The following is a 20,181-nucleotide window of genomic DNA, read 5'->3' as shown; positions in this document are numbered from 1 at the left end:
CTGAGACAAACACAGTTTATAATCTAACAGCTCTGCAGTGATGTATTTGCAGCAGAGTTATAATTTGGTTTCAGTGGATCAGGTGTGTGGGGCTTAATGAGCTTTTAACCAGGCAGTAACGTACTGTAGATCAGAGCTGACCTGACAACACAGAGACGAGCTCCTCTGCTTGGTCTCATTTTGATGAAGTGTAGTCAGCTGAGTAGATTAACTGGACCATGGACTGAATTCTCTAACTGTCACTCCTGATGGAGTCTGATGTAGATTTATGTGCCGTGATGTTGGAAAGAAAATTAGCAACATAAGCAGTAATGGGGTCCAACCTGGCACTAGCAAGGTGTACCTAATAAAGTGGCCGGCATGTCTGAAGCCTTCTCCGCCATGTTGCTACCTGATGTTACTGTATTTGGAGATTAATTTAACTTTATATCACCTTATTGCCCCTCTACAGAAAACATGCCTGTATGTAAATACATCAAATAAAGAATTAAAAAGAAAAAATAGAAACCATTAAAATAAAACGAAAGTCTAGAGCCTTGAAGTAAAAGACAAGATTACTAATTTGCAAAAATATGTGTTGCCATTTATTTTAGACATTTATTCCTTTGACAATGTTTTATTTATTTATTTAGTTATACATTATAGATATAAAAATAAATGTATATATTTTCATAATTATGTTTATTTTTTATTTATATTTCGTAGTTGTTGTTTTTTTTAATTTTCCAAGTAACCCAGTGCTGCAAAATAAAGATCTAGATCCAGAAATATAAATGAAAGTCTTTAGCCTAGAAGTAAGAGACAAGATTAATTTTGAAAAATATATGTGTTGCCATTTATTTTAGACCTTTTATTTTTAATAATATTTTATGTATTTATTCAGTTATATTATAAAAACATATATATAATAAGTGTACACATTTTAATAATTATTTTATTCATATTTTTTATTTGTATTTTGTAGTTTTTTTATTTTTATTTTATTTTATTTTATTTTAGACCTTTATTTTATTTATTCAGTAGTATTATAAAAAGCATGCATGTATGTATAATAAGTGTACATATTTTAATAGTTATTATATTTATATTTATTTTTTGTAGTTGTTTTCTTTTTTCTTCATTTTCCCAGTAACGCAGTGCTGCATAATGAGGATTAAATCTATAAATATTACCGCTGCACATTGACACCTGTCGCCCCCTGGCGGCTCATGGTGTCCACACAGTCTGCAGCTGTTCTCCAAAGTTGACTTAAATCACATGAAACTTGTTCTTCAGTGTCTTCAGTAAATTAAATTAATGAAGACATGATGTGACAGTTTGTGGGAGATAAAGCAGAGCAAACACAAACAGGAAACGTGTCTGACGCGTTGGTGAGTTCAGGTTACACACATGTCATCAGTGTGTTTCCCCCTCGGCCTCAACCAAGTTGTTGGTCGCCGGCTGCCATGTGATCCGTCATCCGTCATCTGGAGCCTGCTGCCCGGTCACAGACACCCCCTCCCTCGGTGTCGTCCAGCTGAACCACAACACGTCGACATTGTTCCTCCGCCGGGTCTTCGCTCCTCCGGTCAGACTGAACACACGGGCCGTCAGCAGGCAGCAACATGCGCTCCTTGGCCGGACTGGCTGCCATCATGGGGGCCGCCACCGTCTACCTCTACCTGCTGTCCTCACACCTTCCCCGGGTACCGACACACGTCCAGCCGGGCTCCGAGGGGGAGGACGAGGCGGTCGGCGACTACAGGTAGGGACAGTTATTAAACTTTAACATTTAATATTCTTATTCAGGAGTACAGGTAGGGACAGTTATTAAACTTTAACATTTAATATTCTTATTCAGGAGTACAGGTAGGGACAGTTATTAAACTTTAACATTTAATAATCTTATTCAGGAGTACAGGTAGGGACAGTTATTAAACTTTAACATTTAATATTCTTATTCAGGAGCACAGGTAGGGACAGTTATTAAACTGTAACATTTAATATTCTTATTCAGGAGCACAGGTAGGGGCAGTTATTGAACTTTAACATTTTATAATCTTCAGGAGTACAGGTAGGGACAGCTATTAAACTTTAACATTTAATATTCTTATTCAGGAGTACAGGTAGGGACAGTTATTAAACTGTAACATTTAATATTCTTATTCAGGAGCACAGGTAGGGGCAGTTATTAAACTTTAACATTTTATAATCTTCAGGAGTACAGGTAGGGGCAGTTATTAAACTTTAACATTTAATATTCTTATTCAGGAGTACAGGTAGGGACAGTTATTAAACTTTAACATTTTATAATCTTCAGGTGTACAGGTAGGGGCAGTTATTAAACTTTAACATTTAATATTCTTATTCAGGAGTACAGGTAGGGACAGTTATTAAACTGTAACATTTAATATTCTTATTCAGGAGCACAGGTAGGGGCAGTTATTGAACTTTAACATTTAATAATCTTATTCAGGAGTACAGGTAGGGGCAGTTATTAAACTTTAACATTTAATATTCTTCTTCAGGAGTACAGGTAGGGACAGTTATTAAACTTTAACATTTAATATTCTTATTCAGGAGCACAGGTAGGGGCAGTTATTGAACTTTAATATTTAACATTCTTATTCAGGAGTACAGGTAGGGACATTTATTAAACTTTAACATTTTATAATCTTCAGGTGTACAGGTAGGGGCAGTTATTGAACTTTAACATTTAATAATCTTATTCAGGAGTACAGGTAGGGGCAGTTATTAAACTTTAACATTTAATATTCTTCTTCAGGAGTACAGGTAGGGACAGTTATTAAACTTTAACATTTAATATTCTTCAGGAGTACAGGTAGGGGCAGTTATTAAACTTTAACATTTTCTAATCTTCTTCAGGAGCACAGGTAGGGACAGTTATTAAACTGTAACATTTAATATTCTTATTCAGGAGCACAGATAGGGGCAGTTATTGAACTTTAACATTTTATAATCTTCAGGAGTACAGGTAGGTGCAGTTATTAAACTTTAACATTTAACATTCTTATTCAGGAGTACAGGTAGGGACAGTTATTAAACTTTAACATTTTATAATCTTCAGGTGTACAGGTAGGGGCAGTTATTGAACTTTAACATTTAACATTCTTATTCAGGAGTACAGGTAGGGACAGTTATTAAACTTTAACATTTAATATTCTTCTTCAGGAGTACAGGTAGGGGCAGTTATTAAACTTTAACATTTTCTAATCTTCTTCAGGAGTACAGGTAGGGACAGTTATTCAACTTTAACATTTTATAATCTTCTTCAGGAGTACAGGTAGGGGCAGTTACTAAACTTTAACATTTAATAATCTTCGTAAGGAGCACAGGTAGGGGCAGTTATTAAACTTTAACATTTAATAATCTTCAGGAGTACAGGTAGGGGCAGGTATTAAACTTTAACATTTAACATTCTTATTCAGGAGTACAGGTAGGGACAGTTATTAAACTTTAACATTTTATAATCTTCAGGTGTACAGGTAGGGGCAGTTATTGAACTTTAACATTTAATAATCTTATTCAGGAGCACAGGTAGAGACAGTTATTAAACTTTAACATTTAATAATCTTCTTCAGGAGTACAGGTAGGGGCAGTTATTAAACTGTAACATTTAATAATCTTCAGAAGCACAGGTAGGGACAATTATTAAACTTTAACATTTAATAATCTTACTCAGGAGCACAGGTAGGCACAGTTATTAATCTTTAACATTTAATAATCTTCTTCAGGAGTACAGGTAGGGGCAGTTATTAAACTTTAACATTTAATATTCTTCTTCAGGAGTACAGGTAGGGACAGTTATTAAACTTTAACATTTAATAATCTTATTCAGGAGCACAGGTAGGCACAGTTATTAATCTTTAACATTTAATAATCTTCTTCAGGAGTACAGGTAGGGGCAGTTATTAAACTTTAACATTTAATATTCTTCTTCAGGAGCACAGGTAGGGACAATTATTAAACTTTAACATTTAATAATCTTCAGAAGCACAGGTAGGGACAATTATTAAACTTTAACATTTAATAATCTTCTTCAGGAGCACAGGTAGGGGCAGTTATTAAACTTTAACATTTAGTAATCTTACTTTAATATTTAATAATCTTCTTCAGGAGTACAGGTAAGGACAGTTATTAAACTTTAACATTTAATAATCTTCAGGAGTACAGGTAGGGACACTTATTAAACTTTAACATTTAATAATCTTCTTCAGGAGTACAGGTAGGGACAGTTATTCGACTTTAAAATTTAATAATCTTCTTCAGGAGTACAGGTAGGGACATTTATTAAACTTTAACATTTAATAATCTTCTTCAGGAGTACAGGTAGGGACATTTATTAAACTTTAACATTTAATCATCTTCTTCAGGAGTACAGGTAGGGACATTTATTAAACTTTAACATTTAATAATCTTCTTAAGGAGCACAGGTAGGGGCAGTTATTAAACTTTAACATTTAATAATCTTCAGGAGCACAGGTAGGGGCAGTTATTAAACTTTAACATTTAATAATCTTCAGGAGCACAGGTAGGGGCAGTTATTAAACTTTAACATTTAATATTCTTCAGGAGCACAGGTAGGGACAGTTATTAAACTTAAACATTTAATAATCTCATTCAATAAAAATAGGCTTTAATGGAATATAAATTCTTACTATTCCTTTAAAACATGTACTCCCTGTAGATCAACTTCTTTCATTTAATGTTATTTATGCTGAGTCAGCAAACGTGTAAGTCCTCATTTGTGTCTTTTGTTTGAGGAATTACCTTGTTAAATGTGGTCGTGGCACCTGCTCATATCAGTGATACATTCATTTTAATGGACATTGATAGCTGATATTTGTTTCAGCAAAATTTCTGTTCATGTTTAAAACATATCCCACATATCCACATTCTCTGAGACGTCGAAAATAAAGTAATATTTGAGAAAAAGTTGCGATATTAAGAAAAAAACTCACAATTCAATAGGGATAAGGTTGTAATGTTTAAAGAAAAACATCTACCTGCCAATGCTGTGCGTGATGTCATCGCAGTATCTCAGTATCTCCTTCAGACCATCTGACAGACACACAACTTATTTTGCTGTGTTAGTTTTGGCAGCTATTTGAGATTTAGTCTTAGTCTTGAGTCATTTTTATCCTCCAGCTCCACCATCCACAGTCAGACACACACGGCTGATTATTTACTGCTGAATTACAGCTCAGAGCAGTGTCAGCCGTTGGTGTGAGTTGTCGAGTTGTTTACTGGAGTTTACCAGCCTGAATGCAGCATTTAAAGATTAATTACAAGCACAGCTGTTCTGAGCTTTAACATTTTAACATTTTCATCACATCTCGTTTCATCCACATAAATGAAACATAGATTTTGTCTTAACTTTTATTATCAAGATCTATTTTTAGCTCCTCATCGTCTCGCTTTGGTCATGGAAAAAACGTTGACAAAAGATTTTCATCATAGTTTTTGGACTCTCTTTGCAACTGTGTGCCACTCTTCATCGGAGGTGGAAAACTAACTGTAAACACCTCTCATCAGGCTTCATGCAGGATCGTCCTGTACTAAGAAATAAAATGTACTGTCCCTAAACTGAATCAACTTTTCACAGATTTTCATGCACAGAACTGTTGGAATGAGGATTATGTAAACAAGTTCGATCAAATATTAGTTGGGACATTCTGTTCTCAAAACATTCTTAGGGACATGTCCCTACTGTCTTTATGCAAACCTACAGCCTACTGACAGTTGGTCAGTGACTTGTGGCATCAGACACAGATAAAAAAAAGCCGTCCCTTCATCGTGTTCATTTTTCCGAAATCCAACCACGCGTTTGTTGTTGAAAGTGCTTTTATTTTGAAAGAGACTGTATCAAACTGTACATTTCCTGTGAAAACAGAAGTGTATTTTGAAAACAGACAATGCATGTAACAGGCTGAAGTTGACACGGCGTCCCAGAACGTCAACAACCAGGAGGTCGCAGTGAGAACGTGTTGCCCCATACATGACTGTAAAGTGAACATCAGCTGTCTCAGAAACTGAATTGCTCACAGCCATGAATGTGAAACTTTTTCCTGGACCCTGGTGCTTCTCAAAGTCAAGGATGCTTCCTTGGTAGGATGAGTCCTTCCAGGTAGGATCCTACAGAGGCTAGGCAAGACTCCTTTGATGAACACACACAGGAACAAGATAACGAGCACCCAAGTGTGTGATATTGAAGAGGCCTCACCTTCAATTATGGCAGAGAATTGTGGGTACTTAATGCCTGCTGAGGATACACGCATGCATCCTTGAAAATCCTCTGAAGGAAGGACTCTTTCCTCGGTAGATCCTTGACATTGGAGCAGTCCTTTGGTGGGATTCAGTGATGTAGCCTCCTTGACATTCAGACATGTAAGGACCCGTCCTTGACTTTGAGAACCTGTGGAGATATAAACGTGTCATTCTGAGGTAACAACAACACAGTGACTCTCACTCATAGCTGATTACACACTAAAGTAAACAGACTCCATCTTTTCCTCCTCGTTGATCATCAGATCGTCACAGATAATAATTATAATAATAATGTCAGTGTAGCACATCTCCTCTCCTCCCAGTACATATCGGACTGATCGCATTACTCCTCAGAGTGTGTGTGTGTGTGTGTGTGTGTGTGTGTGTCATAGTGTGTTTTTAACCATAAGTGTGAGTGTGTGTAGTTGGTATGTTGCAATGTGCCAGACAGTCAAGTGTGAGGTTGTCTTGGGATGATAGAATAACGCCGACCAAGACACTCTGAAGCCAAGAGCACGACCCGCCTGAGTGTGTGTGTGTGTGTGTATGTGTGTGTGTGTGTGTGTGTGTGTGTGTATGCCCAATAAATTTAACTTACTCATATCATAGTGTTACTTATCAAGTAGTGGCATGAGTTCACCAACGAAATGACATTTGCTGGCATCCTGTCTGCCCAGTCATATGTGTGTATTTCTGTGAGTGTGTGTGTGTGTGTGTGTGTGTGTGTGTGTGTCTAGGTATCAGTGTGGCCGTTTTTATTTCTTAAAGCAACTACAAAGAGTTTTTAACTGGTTATGAAACAGTCCCAGGTCAGATTCTGATTTACGTCACACAGACAGAAAGAGGCTTCATCTTCCCAGGAAAAGTTTGGCAGTGAACATGTGAGCCAGTCAAAAGGAAGCAGGAGGAGGTTTTTCTTTAGAGAATTTTATTTTTGATGTTATATTTTGTGGTTGTGACCGATACTGCGGCAGGATCAGCATAGAGGAAAAAAAGCAACTAAAAGAGACAGTGATAGAGCACGGGCAAAAACACAGTTAACCATCTTTAACCTTAATAAATGTCGTCAGGATACGTTTCTGCAAACCAATCAGGTTTAAAGCGACTACAAGCAGCTTTCATTTAGTGTTGATTTTAGCGGCCCCTGTGGACAAAAGAGGTAGTGTTTCCACGAGCGCCACCGCCTCATGTCGTAAAGACGTTAATCTGGCTTGTGTGCATTTATTCTTGGAGCGAGGAAAAGAAAGACTCAACTTATTTTAATTTGATTTTTCTTTTGCAGGTTGAACAGAAATGAGGTGATATAATGACTGCGTTTCAGCCACCAAAGTAAATTCATTAATCGATGTAAACCATGTGTCATAATTTGTATCCTAAATAAAATACACATATTATGGACATGTCTAGGAGGAAGAAGACTGATTCAGGATTCAGATCCTGCATATTGTATGCAGGACTGACGTCCAGTCGCCAGAAGAAAATATTGTAAATGTACGTTTCTGCAAACCACAAATACGTTACATTTGTACGTTGTAATGTAATGAAACATTAAAACTTGACATTTCTTTACGTTTGAACAGTGCTGTGGGTAATGTGTTCAGTTCAGGCACAAAATCCACTTGGTTATGGTTTGGAAAAGATGACATTTCAGCTTAATGTACCTGGTTTTCGGGGACATTGTGGTGGCAGGACAACCACCCCTGTCTGAGGGCTGAAAAGCAGCTGGAGACACAGCAGCTCTTCTTGTTTGTCTCCAGCAGTGGTCTGCTGCTCGGCAGATGTTTCACCCAGGTGACACACCATGAGACGTTGATGTGATCCATATGAAATGTACAAATGTAACATATTTGTGGTTTGCAGAAACATACATTTACAATATTTTCTTCTGGCGACTGGACGTCAGTGTACAGTATGCAGGATTTGAAGTCTTCTTCCTCCCAGACGTGCATAATATGTGTATTTTATTTAGGATACAAATTATGACACATGGTTTACATCGATTAATGAATTTACTTTGGTGGCTGAAACGCCGTCATTCTATCACCTCATTTCTGTTCAACCTGCAGACAGCTGTGTTTAAAAACAGAAAAATCAGATTAAAAGTAAGTTGCATCTTTCTTTTCCTCGCTCCAAGAATAAATGCACACAAGCCAGATTAATGTCTTTACGACATGAGGCGGTGGCGCTCGTGGAAACACTACCTCTTTTGTCCACAGGGGCCGCCAAAATCAACGCTAAATGAAAGCTGCTTGTAGTCGCTTTAACCCTTTGAAACCTGGAGTGACATCACTTTTCGTGTGCTGCTTTCAGACGCCTTTCGCAAGTATTTCAACCTTTGTGCAGTCCCTGAGCAAACTGGTGCGATTCCTTAAAAAGACAATGAGCAACTTGGCAAGAAATGTCCCACAAATTGCAAAAAAAATGAATAGATTTGGACTGATTTATTTTTAAAAGGAAAAAGCTAGGGGGAACTTTATTAATTACAATTATTGTTATTTTATTTTTTATTTTATTTTATATTAGTTTAAAGTTATGTTACAGAATTATTCTACATTTTAAGCACTCTTTGCAGGTCATTTCCTCGTTTGTTTGTTTTTAACTTTACCTTTTTTTAAACTGATTTTCTTGTTTTAATGACCTCATTCTACTCATTTCTTCTTGTGCTGCTCACTGTCTACTTCACATTTTTTTTAAAGCAATCAAGCCAGTTTGCTGTCAGGTTTAAAGGGTTAAGCAGGTTTGAAACCAAATGAACTTGGTCAAAATACTTCAACAAAAACAGGAGAAAATTAAAATTACAAATACGTATTCACAGTAACAGATATCTGTTGGCTGCAGCTTCTCAGATGTGAGGATTTGCTGTTTCTCTGTTTTATATCTCTGTAATTTAAATGTCTTTATCGTTAGGACCGCTGGGTGGAAGCACCAAGACGTCATCTTGGGCTGTGGGAGATTGTGGTTTCACTATTTTACAGTTCATTAATGAAGCAAACAGTGACTTAGAGATGAACTGACAGTGAAAACAATCATGAGCTGCAGCCACAGTTGCTTTAAAAACTGTCTCAGCATTAAACCTGACACAATCCAGCGTCAGCATCATCGCACTTCTTCTCTGTGATGAAGACTTGAGAGTTTGAACATGAACACGTGTGCACACTCAGACTGTTTCTCAAATTAAAAGTGCCCACGATGACACATTTCCTTAAACACCGCACACACGTTCACTCAGCTCCATGTATCTGAGCGCTGACGCATCATCAGCCTGCGGACCAATGACCGAACAGAATGTTCGCCCACTGACCAGTAGGAGGGAGGAATGCTGAACGTTGGAGCAGGTGGTCGAGGAAGTCTTGAGTTTCAGCTGGGGGATTTTGGTGTGTGTGTGTGTGTGTGTGTGTGTGTGTGTGTGAGTGTGTGTGTGTGTGTGTGTGTGTGTGTGAGTGTGTGTCTTCATACCCTCTGCTCATGTCTGCAGGCAGCAACACTATTTCTGTCTTCAATCAAATGTATCCTATTACCCTCCTCCTCCTCCTCCTCCTGTGGTCACCAGAAGTAAAAAACTAACATTAGGCTAATAACAAACTACACCATGGCCACATGACTTTAACGTCTCCACCACAACAAGGCTGCAAAGTCGTGTTCAGTGTGATGATGTTCTGTAGTATCATTTAGTCTCATTTAGCCACTTGTTAGCAACCGTCTATTTAAAGACACATAAAAGCTTCTAAATAAATGAGTGAGGTATTTTCTAACGTATTTTATGTTGTGGAAAAAAGATGAAAGTCTCTTCAGCTTGTGTTGACAGACAGACCTTATTTCAGACATCTCACCAGAAACCTGTTGACTCTGAGGCGAGGGAACAGGAAGTGCAAACATGGCGACTCATTTGTGGGTTTTAGGACTCGTTCCTGCAGGTTCTGATCCAGGTAAAGGGGCAGAATCTCAGCCAGGTTCAGATTCAGCTGGCTTGAAAACCAAAGTACAAAGAACATGGCTACCAGGATGAACCTACTCTCAAGTTCAATCTGTGCTGGTGTTTGTAATGAGAGAGCCTTTCCCAAACCGCCTCCTACACCCTCTCCCTATCCACTTCCACTCTGTCTCTGCGTTCACACGGAGGCTCCACCACATTAAGTGCTGTCCCAAACCAACTAGTGAGGAGTGGAAGTGAGTTATAAAACCCTGCAACAGTGAGACTGTGTCGATGCCAACTCACTGACCGAACTGTGTTCGTCATGGAAGAAGCTCTGTACAAATAAAGTGCTGTGCGACTATCCTGCAGAGTGTGAACTGTTCCAACTAAGATAGACATTTAATATTGTCATACAGATGTTAACATCTTAAATGCTACATTGTATTTGGGATCAAACATACACCCCTCCAGTCTCTGTGAAATGATAGTTGTTTATTTTACAATAAAAAGTAACAGGAACTGTTGCAAAACTGAGCAGCTCATAAACATCAGACTGAAAAACAAGATGTTTACAAGAGTGAAAGACAAGAAATGTCACCAATCAACAAAGTTTTATTCCCTTTTATGTATTTGTTTATTTATTTGTTTCATTTGTTTGTTAGCAGCAGAGGGATAATATATGCTGCCAAAATAGTGTTAACCAGCAGCATGAATCCAATGAAAGTGATATAAAAACATATAAAAACAGAAAATGGGAGTCATTTTATTCCATGGTTCCCAAATATAAGGGCAGCTCCTTTGTCTGCTGCAGAGATCTAAGTGTGTCCCAGAGCTTGCCACTGTGTTTACAGCCTACACCCTGATGTAGGGAGCCTCATTTAGCTGTTAAGGTGACTACAAATGGAGTGACACTCCGAGATGGAGTGGGAGTGGGTAGGGTCCGGTTATACTGTAGAAAGGCTGGTGGGAACAGGTGAGCAGGGGAATGAGGTAGTCAGGTGACAAAGTGTGAGGGCGTCTGGTGGACAGGTTGGGGATGGCAGTTAATGGCTTTAATGGTTTCTGGTTGGAGAGGGGACACAGAGGCAGAATGAGACAGAGATGCAAAATACAGTTTGAAGTCTGTTCGTACTCTAAAGACTATTGGCTGATATATTGTTACTCCAAAGTGTTTATTTCAGTATAAAACTCAAAAGTCCAGTATTGGTCGGGCTGTAACAGAAGGCTGGGACACTCTGGGAAATGTAGGAAATCAATGACCGAAGGAGAAGCAGGTGAAGCAGGTCGTCTGAAAGACGACAGAACACAAAGTACATTATAACACAAAACAGCAAATGAGCATTAGTCACCACAGACTGAGGTGTGACGGCTTCTCAAGGCAAAAGAATCAGCTGAAAGATCAGAAGCTACCAAGTTTTGTTATGCTGTGTTTTTCCATCCAGGCTGAAGTTCCCGTCGGACCTGGACGAGCTGCGGGACCTCGCAGACACGCTCAGGTTTTATAAAAGAGAACATTACGGCTTCGTCCTGCTGCTGTACTGCAGCGCCTACCTCTACAAACAGTCCTTCGCCATACCTGGCTCCTCCTTCCTGGTGAGACTCACACGATTAAATGATCCTGACAGAACCTGAAGATACTAACGCTGGTTTCACACAAAGAGTTTGACACAAATAACTTTAGTGCGTCCCTCCCTCCCTCCTTCAGAACATGTTAGCTGGTGCGATCTTCGGGCCCTGGGAGGGTCTGCTGTTGGCCTGCATGCTCTCTGCGTTTGGCTCCATGTTCTGCTTCCTGCTCTCCTCGACGTTTGGAAAGCAGCACGTGGTTCAGCTCTTCCCGGAGAAGGTGGCGCTGCTGCAGAGCAAGGTAGGCGTCTCCACCCGCTGAACAACTGAGGCTGCGCTCACACTGCAGATGTGTTTTTCAGATCAGATCTTTAAGACAGACTGTCTGATCAGATCTGTGTCCAGACATCACCAGCATATCTGCAGTGTTTGCAACGAAGGTGTTGTTGACGCAGGTTTCCAATGTGGAGGCAGGTTCATCTTTTCGCCCTCTCAATAATCACACTGTCAAGTCGCGATGTAGCCAGGAAGCAGTTTATGTCAGCACCTGTCCACGGACTCCGTGTTGATAATAATAACAATAAAAATAATAATGCATTTTATCTGAGGCGCCTTTCAGAGCACTGAAGGACTGAAGACACAGTTATAAACAAGCAGTGATGTGTTCACAGATCATACAGTCAGTAATCAGTAATATACAGTAAATTAAATAACTGGAAAAACTACTAATTATAAATTTTGTACAAAGTCATATCAGCGTGCAGCTGAGTGTCCTGGGCTCACTACCTGAATAATTAATTAAACAATAAACGTGACAGAAGACGGTGTAACAGCTCCACCAACAGCTGCCCATTTATTTTTCTTCACACAAAAACTCTCACACTTGCATGAGTCCCTTAAAACAGCAGAATGTCACCCCAAAGCTTTTTTCTGCCCTACGGCAACTCAAGAGGGACATACAATATAGAAGAGTCTGTTACATTAGTGTCAGACCTTTAACATCACAGACCAAACAGTCGCGTGTCGTCCAGCTGTTCAGTTACTTTTTTGAACAGGTCACCATCCCGTGTTTTCCTTCCAAACATGTATGTTAAAATATTTAACTCTCTCAGCTGACACATCATGACCTGTGTCTCCTGCTCCGTCCAAAAAGTCACGGCTCTGGATGTAGATTTCTCCATGTTGTTACCGGCTTCTTCTTCTCTTACACATTTAATGCTATTGGACTTCCGGGTCAAAGCCCGGGGCGGAAACTGTGGAGCATGCTCAGAGCGCCTCGGCCAGATTGGGTCTGATTAGGACCATTTCAGTCACACTAACATGTTTACAGGGATTTTAAAGCCCAGTTTTAGTCAGACTGACACAATAAACCTCCCTGCTGCAGATTAGGAGACTTGTGTTATTGAAGAAAATCCGCTAACAGTCCCGCTAATTCAGCGCTAAACACATTTCCTGTAGAGTCTTTACAAGAAAAGTCTCCTGTTCTTTTGTTGTGTCAAAGCTTTTATTGTGAAGCAGCAAAATAAAGGAAATGTTGAGTTTTCATCAGCAGGAACTTTACAGACTGCTGTGCGGCTGATAGCGAACATGAAACAGTAAACTGACTCTCCTCCCCTGCAGACAGAGGCGAGGAGAGTCTCGCAACACACCCGGCTTGTTCGAGGGGGAGAAGGGAGGTCGTTGGGGGTGGCTGCGATCGGCGAGACGGCCTTGCTACCTGCTCGGAGGCGGTCTAGAGCGCTTTTGGCTCCACTCTAGAGATGGTCCATCTCTGGAGGAGATCGGTGCGTCCTAACTGATAATGGAAAGACTAATTGGCACAGCGTGGTTTGACTCGCCGCGGTCAAAAGCGGAAAAAGGTTATTAGTGTAAGTTTGACAGTTGGAGGTGATTTTTGTTTTTGCGTTTTGCAGCACGGACTTATGATAATGAACAATATGTAATAGAGGGGTTTTTGTTCTACTTGTATGCAGTTTAGTCTGTTCCTCTCTCAGGAACGTGGAGACGCTCTGTGACTGCTTTCATCTACTTTTTCTCTCCTCATCTTTGTCCTCTCGTCTCATCTTCCTCCCTCTTCCTCCTCTGTCAGGCTGAAGAAAATCGCAGCAGTTTGTTCTTCTTCCTCCTTTTCCTTCGCTTCTTCCCTATGACTCCAAACTGGTTCCTTAACATCACCTGTCCCCTCCTCAACATCCCTTTGCCCATTTTCTTCTTCTCTGTGTTCATAGGTGAGACTGCACGCACACACACACACACACACACACAGATGAAACACACACACATGCAACACAAACAGTGATGACTCAGCTGCTGCTTTCTCCTCCAGGTTTGATCCCCTACAACTTCATCTGCGTCCGTACGGGCTCCATGCTCTCAGAGATCTCCTCCATGGATGATATCTTCTCCTGGGGGACGCTGGCTCAGCTCCTGGCCATCGCTCTCGTGGCTCTGCTCCCCGGAGCGCTGATCAAACACTACAGCAAAACCCACCTCAAGATGAACGGCATGGAAAGTAACGGACCCAGCCAGGCTGACGTCAAGCAGGAACGGAAGAGACGATGATTCTGGGGTAAAAGAGGAATCGACAGGTTTGGGATTCCCAAACACAAACTGAAGAGACCTCTCTGCACGGGGAGGCATGTGACCTTTTGTGCACTTCAGCCTTGTGATTTCTGGAAGGTCACAGCAAAGGCTCGTCATACTTAAAGTATGATCTGCTGTGAAAGTTTGGAAACGTCTTCAGGTCGTGTTACGCCAGGTTTCAGTTTCCCAGAGATCTCTCAGTGCCAACACACACAGAGCCAACGCTTAGGAGATGATTGGACATAATTGACTGAATACACTTCTGCATTTCTTGCTCAGTCCACTGTGACTGCAGTTGTAAATTTGGACCTTCTGTCCAGTGTGTTTCCATTGTGCCACAATATTACTAGAGCCTTAAAAGTAATTTGCTCTGTGCACTAAACACAGTGTAGAGCTGCACAGGAAGCTCCACTGACCCTGCTGTGGACAAATGTGTTCTTAAACCCACTGGATATACTTAGAGCACGGAGATCAGACAACCAGCTACACAATAATGTCTCTTCTCCTCACGTATGTTTACTCACTTTGCTGCTGTTACAGTTCCAGGAATTGCATGGACAAGAAATGTTTTAGCACATTTGGACTTCTAAATGTCTCAAGATTGTCTCCATGTGGTTCAACATGTCTTAATGTAGCTGTCGCTGTATTCACAGATGGGTTTTAGAGCTCTGTGCACGTCAGCTGTGATCCTCTCATCACGGCCTCAACACAGTCTCTCAACTCATTCGCTTGGATTTTACAGTCGGCCTCTGCAGGTCTGCAAACAGACGAGTCAGTTTATGACCTCACCTCATCACTGAACAGGTTTTACAGTGTAGATGCTGTTGGATGTTCACATGCATGGTGGTGTGTCATGATACTGGACTGTGATACACAGTAATATCAGCACGTAGTTGGCATCAGCTTTAAAGTGAACTGTCACAATCAGCCAACGTGCTTTTTCTTATTTTGCACAATGAATGAATATTACATACGTGAACAGTATTTCATGTCTCCATCTGCTGGTGATGATGAGAGCATGCATGATACGATGTTTGCAAATCAAATCAAACTGTATTTATAGCACCTGTCATACACTCATGAAGAAAAAAAAAATCCCCAACAGAAGAGACTTGATCATCACCAAAAAAGCCAATATATTGATATTGGTTATTGGCCATATAAGTTGTTATATGTTGGCATATTGGATATCAGCAAAAAAAAAAATCCATTATGGTGCATCCCGAAAAATATTGATATTCAATATTGTTATGGATACCACACGGAAAGTTGACGTTGAGGACATACAAATAAAACTTTTATCAAAAGACAAATATGACGAGGCTCAGGGTGTCGTGATGAATCAATATGGATGATAGCTGGTTCTTAAAAATGACATAGCGTCATCCTGCAAATCAATCAGCTCTTAAACCAACCGAAGCAACTGGATCAAAGTGAGTATTAAACCAAAGACAGCGAGCTGATCACATCTCCTGCTATGGCGTCTGTGGGCGGCTCATTCTGAACTTATATAAAAGCCATCACAGTATGTAATATTCATCCATTGTGCAAAACAAGAAAACCATGTTTGCTGATTCTGAGAGTTGGTTTTAAAGCCAATATCAGCTGATACTGATGACGTGCCGATATTATCGTGCCTCCCAAACTGAAGCTGATCCTTTCACCTCCCAAAGGAAAAATTAAGTTACTCTGCATGAGTGTTACATTTGGATACTGATGAGACGATCGCTGCTCGTGCTGCTGTGAATTTTGTGGCCTTTAACTGAGCGTGCTGATGCACTTTATATCTGTTTCTGTCAGTGTAACTGATTCACTGTTTCAGTTTGAAATCGTATTTTTTTTTTTTTTGAATCAGTATTTTGCAGAGACTCTGTAGAGGATAGTCTTAAACTGTAGCTTCTCATCAAAAACATAAAAACTTAGTGGTTTGCTCTAAATTCAGGTTCCACTGATGGTCTGAGTCATTCACTGTTTCATTCAGAGGTGTTTCTGATGAACTTGATACGTAGTATTTTGGATATCACATCACATATTGTAGCCTGACAGTGGAGTGAAGTCCTGGATTTTTACAGTGGTGTCACATTTTGTTTTTTAATTTTTAGAAACTGTGGCTCTGAGTTTGGTGGTTCCACTGTTGACTTTCATGAACATCACGAACACGCAAAGTGCCAAAAAATTAATAAGTGCAAGAGTTTTTTTGATCATCACAGTCCAGAGGCAGTCTTACCAGAGCAAGTAAAAAAAAGATTTTTTGTTTGTGAAAACGTTGCTTTAGGTTTTAAAGGCCTTGTGTTGATGTCAGGATTTTTGTTCTCCTCTTTGACCAAAAAAGTTTAAGAAAAAAAAAGTGACAAATCTGCTCAGGGGAGACGAGATCTTTAAAAATCTTTTCTTTCTTTTGTTTTTTTTTTGTTTAATTTTACCCAACATGTGCACAAAGCAGTTTTTTTTTTGGGGGAGGGGGGGTGTAATGAAATAAAAAAATCTGTAATTTCTGCTGAATGTTGCATCTTTTTAATTTCAGTCTGAAACAAATGCTTGTTTGCGATCATGTGACTATTATGACGGGCAAAATTCAGACAGAGTGCAGGAAGTGATGAATCTGTACACTGTGTGAAATAGACATACAGGAAAGCAGCAACACAACAGAGCTGGATGAAGCAGGTAAGCCATGTTGAATGTGATCCATACGAATTGAACAAAAGTGAGTTTCCCCACAACTTGACTGATTTGCCATCATCATCACGATCATGTGCTGCACCCATCCTACAGTGACTCCTTCCTGGCCACAGGTGAATCAGAGGGCAGTCTTCAGGCCACTGTAGAGGAAGAGTTCAGCTTCAGCGTGTCAACACCTTGAGATCTGAATCTTCCACTGCCTCACCTCTGCCCCCTCTGCAGCCACGCCTTACACCCTGAGGGACGGGCCCCAGAGGACCAGGGCCGCCCTTTGCCAAAGGGACACAGTGAAACTTTCACCCTTCAAACTACGGCAAGACACCAGAGTAGCCAGAGCTGCTGTGGTGGCACAAATTTAGGCTGACCCAGTTTAATTTAACACAGTTTGTACTCTTCACTCTTCAAAGAAAAAAACAAAAACAACAAAATGTATTTGCACTGATTTCTCTAGATCCATTTATCTTCGACTGCGTTTATATTATCCATAGCAAAGTATTTATTTATTACTCCTGCACTGCTCTGACACTTTAATTAATCACCTTACGCTGCAACACCTGCACTGACAACCACCTAAATCTGCTCTACCATCGTATCTACTGTAGTAAAAGCTCTCTGTAGTTGTCCTGGGACGAGGTGATCATTTGACTGCTGTGGGTTTTTATTCTTATATTTTTATTCTTACACTTAACGTAAAACTTTTAAAAAAATTAATAGCCCGAGCTATTATTTGCTTAAATTACTAAACTGAACAGGCCTATATTTGGGACAGGCCTTTAATTCCTTTCACACAAAACTGTTGCTCAGCAAAGATCATTGCGCCAGTTAATCTGAATAAATTACAGTCTTCTCTGCTGCTCATGGTTTTAGTAAAATGAAATGAACTGAGCTGAACAAAAGTTTGAGTACTTATATTTATGTGTGATCTAAACAGCTAACTAACGTGAGCTCAAGCTGGTAGCCAACAAGATGGTCAGCCAGGCAACCAGACCAGGCCTCTAATTGAGACAGGCCTTTCTTTGTCAAAATGTGTAGCCACACTGGGCTAGTAAAAGAGACTGGACGTTTTATTGGGAGTAGGCTTTTAAGTTTTACGGTACATCCTCTATCCATATGTGTATATGTGTTTTTGTATGTGTTGTGTAATAAGGTGCTGGATGTCTTAATTTCCCTCAGGATTAATAAAGTATCCATCCATCCACCCAGCCAGCCAGCAAAGCTGATGGATGGATGAATTGAATAATGCTGTAATTTGGTTGTACCATTAAAAAAACACTGAAATAATTTGTGTGTGTCTGTTAGTGATGAACGTACATTCACATGACAGTGCTGTCATAAGAGTACATTAGTCTACATCACTGTGCCACTTTGTAACTGCTGATGAAAACATGAATAAGTAACGTTGTGAAAATGTCAGGGTATAGTATGTCGTCAAAAATGTGATAAAAACGTCCTAATAAGTTATGTTGTCCAAAATGTGATGAAACGTCATAGTATAGTATGCCGTCAAAAATCATGAAAAAACGTCATAGTATAGCATGTCGTCAAAAATGTGATGAAAACGTCATAGTATAGCATGTCGTCCAAAATGTGATAAAAACGTCATAGTATAGCATGTCGTCCAAAATGTGATAAAAACGTCATAGTATAGCATGTCGTCCAAAATGTGATGAAAACATCATAGTATAGTATGTCGTCCAAAATGTGATAAAACGTCATAGTATAGTATGCAGTCAAAAATGTGATAAAAACGTCATAGTATAGTATGTTGTCAAAAATGTGATAAAACGTCATAGTATAGTATGCAGTCAAAAATGTGGTAAAAATGTCATAGTATAGCATGTCGTCCAAAATGTGATGAAAACGTCATAGTATAGTATGTCGTCAAAAATGTGATAAAAACGTCATAGTATAGTATGTCGTCAAAAATGTGATAAAACGTCATGGTATAGCATGTCGTCCAAAATGTGATAAAAACGTCATAGTATAGCATGTCGTCCAAAATGTGATAAAAACGTCATAGTATAGCATGTCGTCCAAAATGTGATGAAAACATCATAGTATAGTATGTCGTCCAAAATGTGATAAAACGTCATAGTATAGTATGCAGTCAAAAATGTGATAAAAACGTCATAGTATAGTATGTTGTCAAAAATGTGATAAAACGTCATAGTATAGTATGCAGTCAAAAATGTGGTAAAAATGTCATAGTATAGCATGTCGTCCAAAATGTGATAAAAACGTCATAGTATAGTATGCCGTCAAAAATGTGATAAAAACGTCATAGTATAGTATGTCGTCCAAAATGTGATAAAAACGTCATAGTATAGTATGCAGTCAAAAATGTGATAAAAACGTCATAGTATAGCATGTCGTCCAAAATGTGATGAAAACGTCATAGTATAGTATGTCGTCCAAAATGTGATAAAAACGTCATAGTGTAGTATGTCGTCAAAAATGTGATAAAACGTCATAGTATAGTATGCAGTCAAAAATGTGATAAAAACGTCATAGTATAGTATGTCGTCCAAAATGTGATGAAAACATCATAGTATAGTATGTCGTCCAAAATGTGATAAAACATCATAGTATAGTATGCAGTCAAAAATGTGATAAAAACGTCATAGTATAGTATGTCGTCCAAAATGTGATAAAAACGTCATAGTATAGTATGTCGTCAAAAATGTGATAAAACGTCATAGTATAGTATGCAGTCAAAAATGTGATAAAAACGTCATAGTATAGCATGTCGTCAAAAATGTGATAAAAACGTCATAGTATAGTATGTCGTCAAAAATGTGATAAAACGTCATAGTATAGTATGCAGTCAAAAATGTGATAAAAACGTCATAGTATAGTATGTCGTCAAAAATGTGATAAAAACGTCATAGTATAGTATGCAGTCAAAAATGTGATAAAACGTCATAGTATAGTATGTCGTCAAAAATGTGATAAAACGTCATAGTATAGTATGCAGTCAAAAATGTGATGAAAACGTCATAGTATAGTATGTCGTCCAAAATGTGATAAAAACATTATCGTATAGTATGTCGTCCAAAATGTGATAAAAACATCATAGTATAGCATGTCGTCCAAAATGTGATGAAAACGTCATCACATTGTCATCCAAAATGTGATAAAAACGTCATAGTATAGTATGTCGTCCAAAATGTGAT

General features: G+C 39.2%; 1 protein-coding gene across 1 annotated transcript; it reads left to right on the top strand.

Moving 5' to 3' along the window:
• The first annotated feature begins 1,313 nt into the window (after nt 1–1,313).
• Nucleotides 1,314–18,289, top strand: LOC117248568 (transmembrane protein 41A-B-like). The gene is made up of 5 exons (XM_078160805.1): nt 1,314–1,744; nt 11,623–11,773; nt 11,886–12,047; nt 13,836–13,974; nt 14,073–18,289. The coding sequence occupies exons 1-5, from the start codon at nt 1,605–1,607 to the stop codon at nt 14,306–14,308; spliced, it is 828 nt and encodes a 275-aa protein (XP_078016931.1). The 5' UTR covers nt 1,314–1,604; the 3' UTR covers nt 14,309–18,289.
• The last annotated feature ends 1,892 nt before the right edge of the window (nt 18,290–20,181 follow it).

This window comes from Epinephelus lanceolatus, chromosome 17 (assembly GCF_041903045.1).
Source record: "Epinephelus lanceolatus isolate andai-2023 chromosome 17, ASM4190304v1, whole genome shotgun sequence".
NCBI classification, from domain to species: domain Eukaryota; kingdom Metazoa; phylum Chordata; class Actinopteri; order Perciformes; family Serranidae; genus Epinephelus; species Epinephelus lanceolatus.
Note: the sequence above shows the minus strand (reverse complement) of the source record. Positions and strands in the feature narration are given on the sequence as shown.

What these genes read in the sequence shown, in the direction of transcription:
- LOC117248568 (XM_078160805.1), top strand. Translation starts at nt 1,605, where the DNA reads ATGCGCTCCTTGGCCGGACTGGCTGCCATCATGGGGGCCGCCACCGTC. An exon ending in TGGCGCTGCTGCAGAGCAAG is followed by an intron (nt 12,048 to 13,835) that starts GTAGGCGTCTCC and finishes CTCCTCTGTCAG; the next exon opens with GCTGAAGAAAATCGCAGCAG. An exon ending in CTTCTTCTCTGTGTTCATAG is followed by an intron (nt 13,975 to 14,072) that starts GTGAGACTGCAC and finishes TTTCTCCTCCAG; the next exon opens with GTTTGATCCCCTACAACTTC.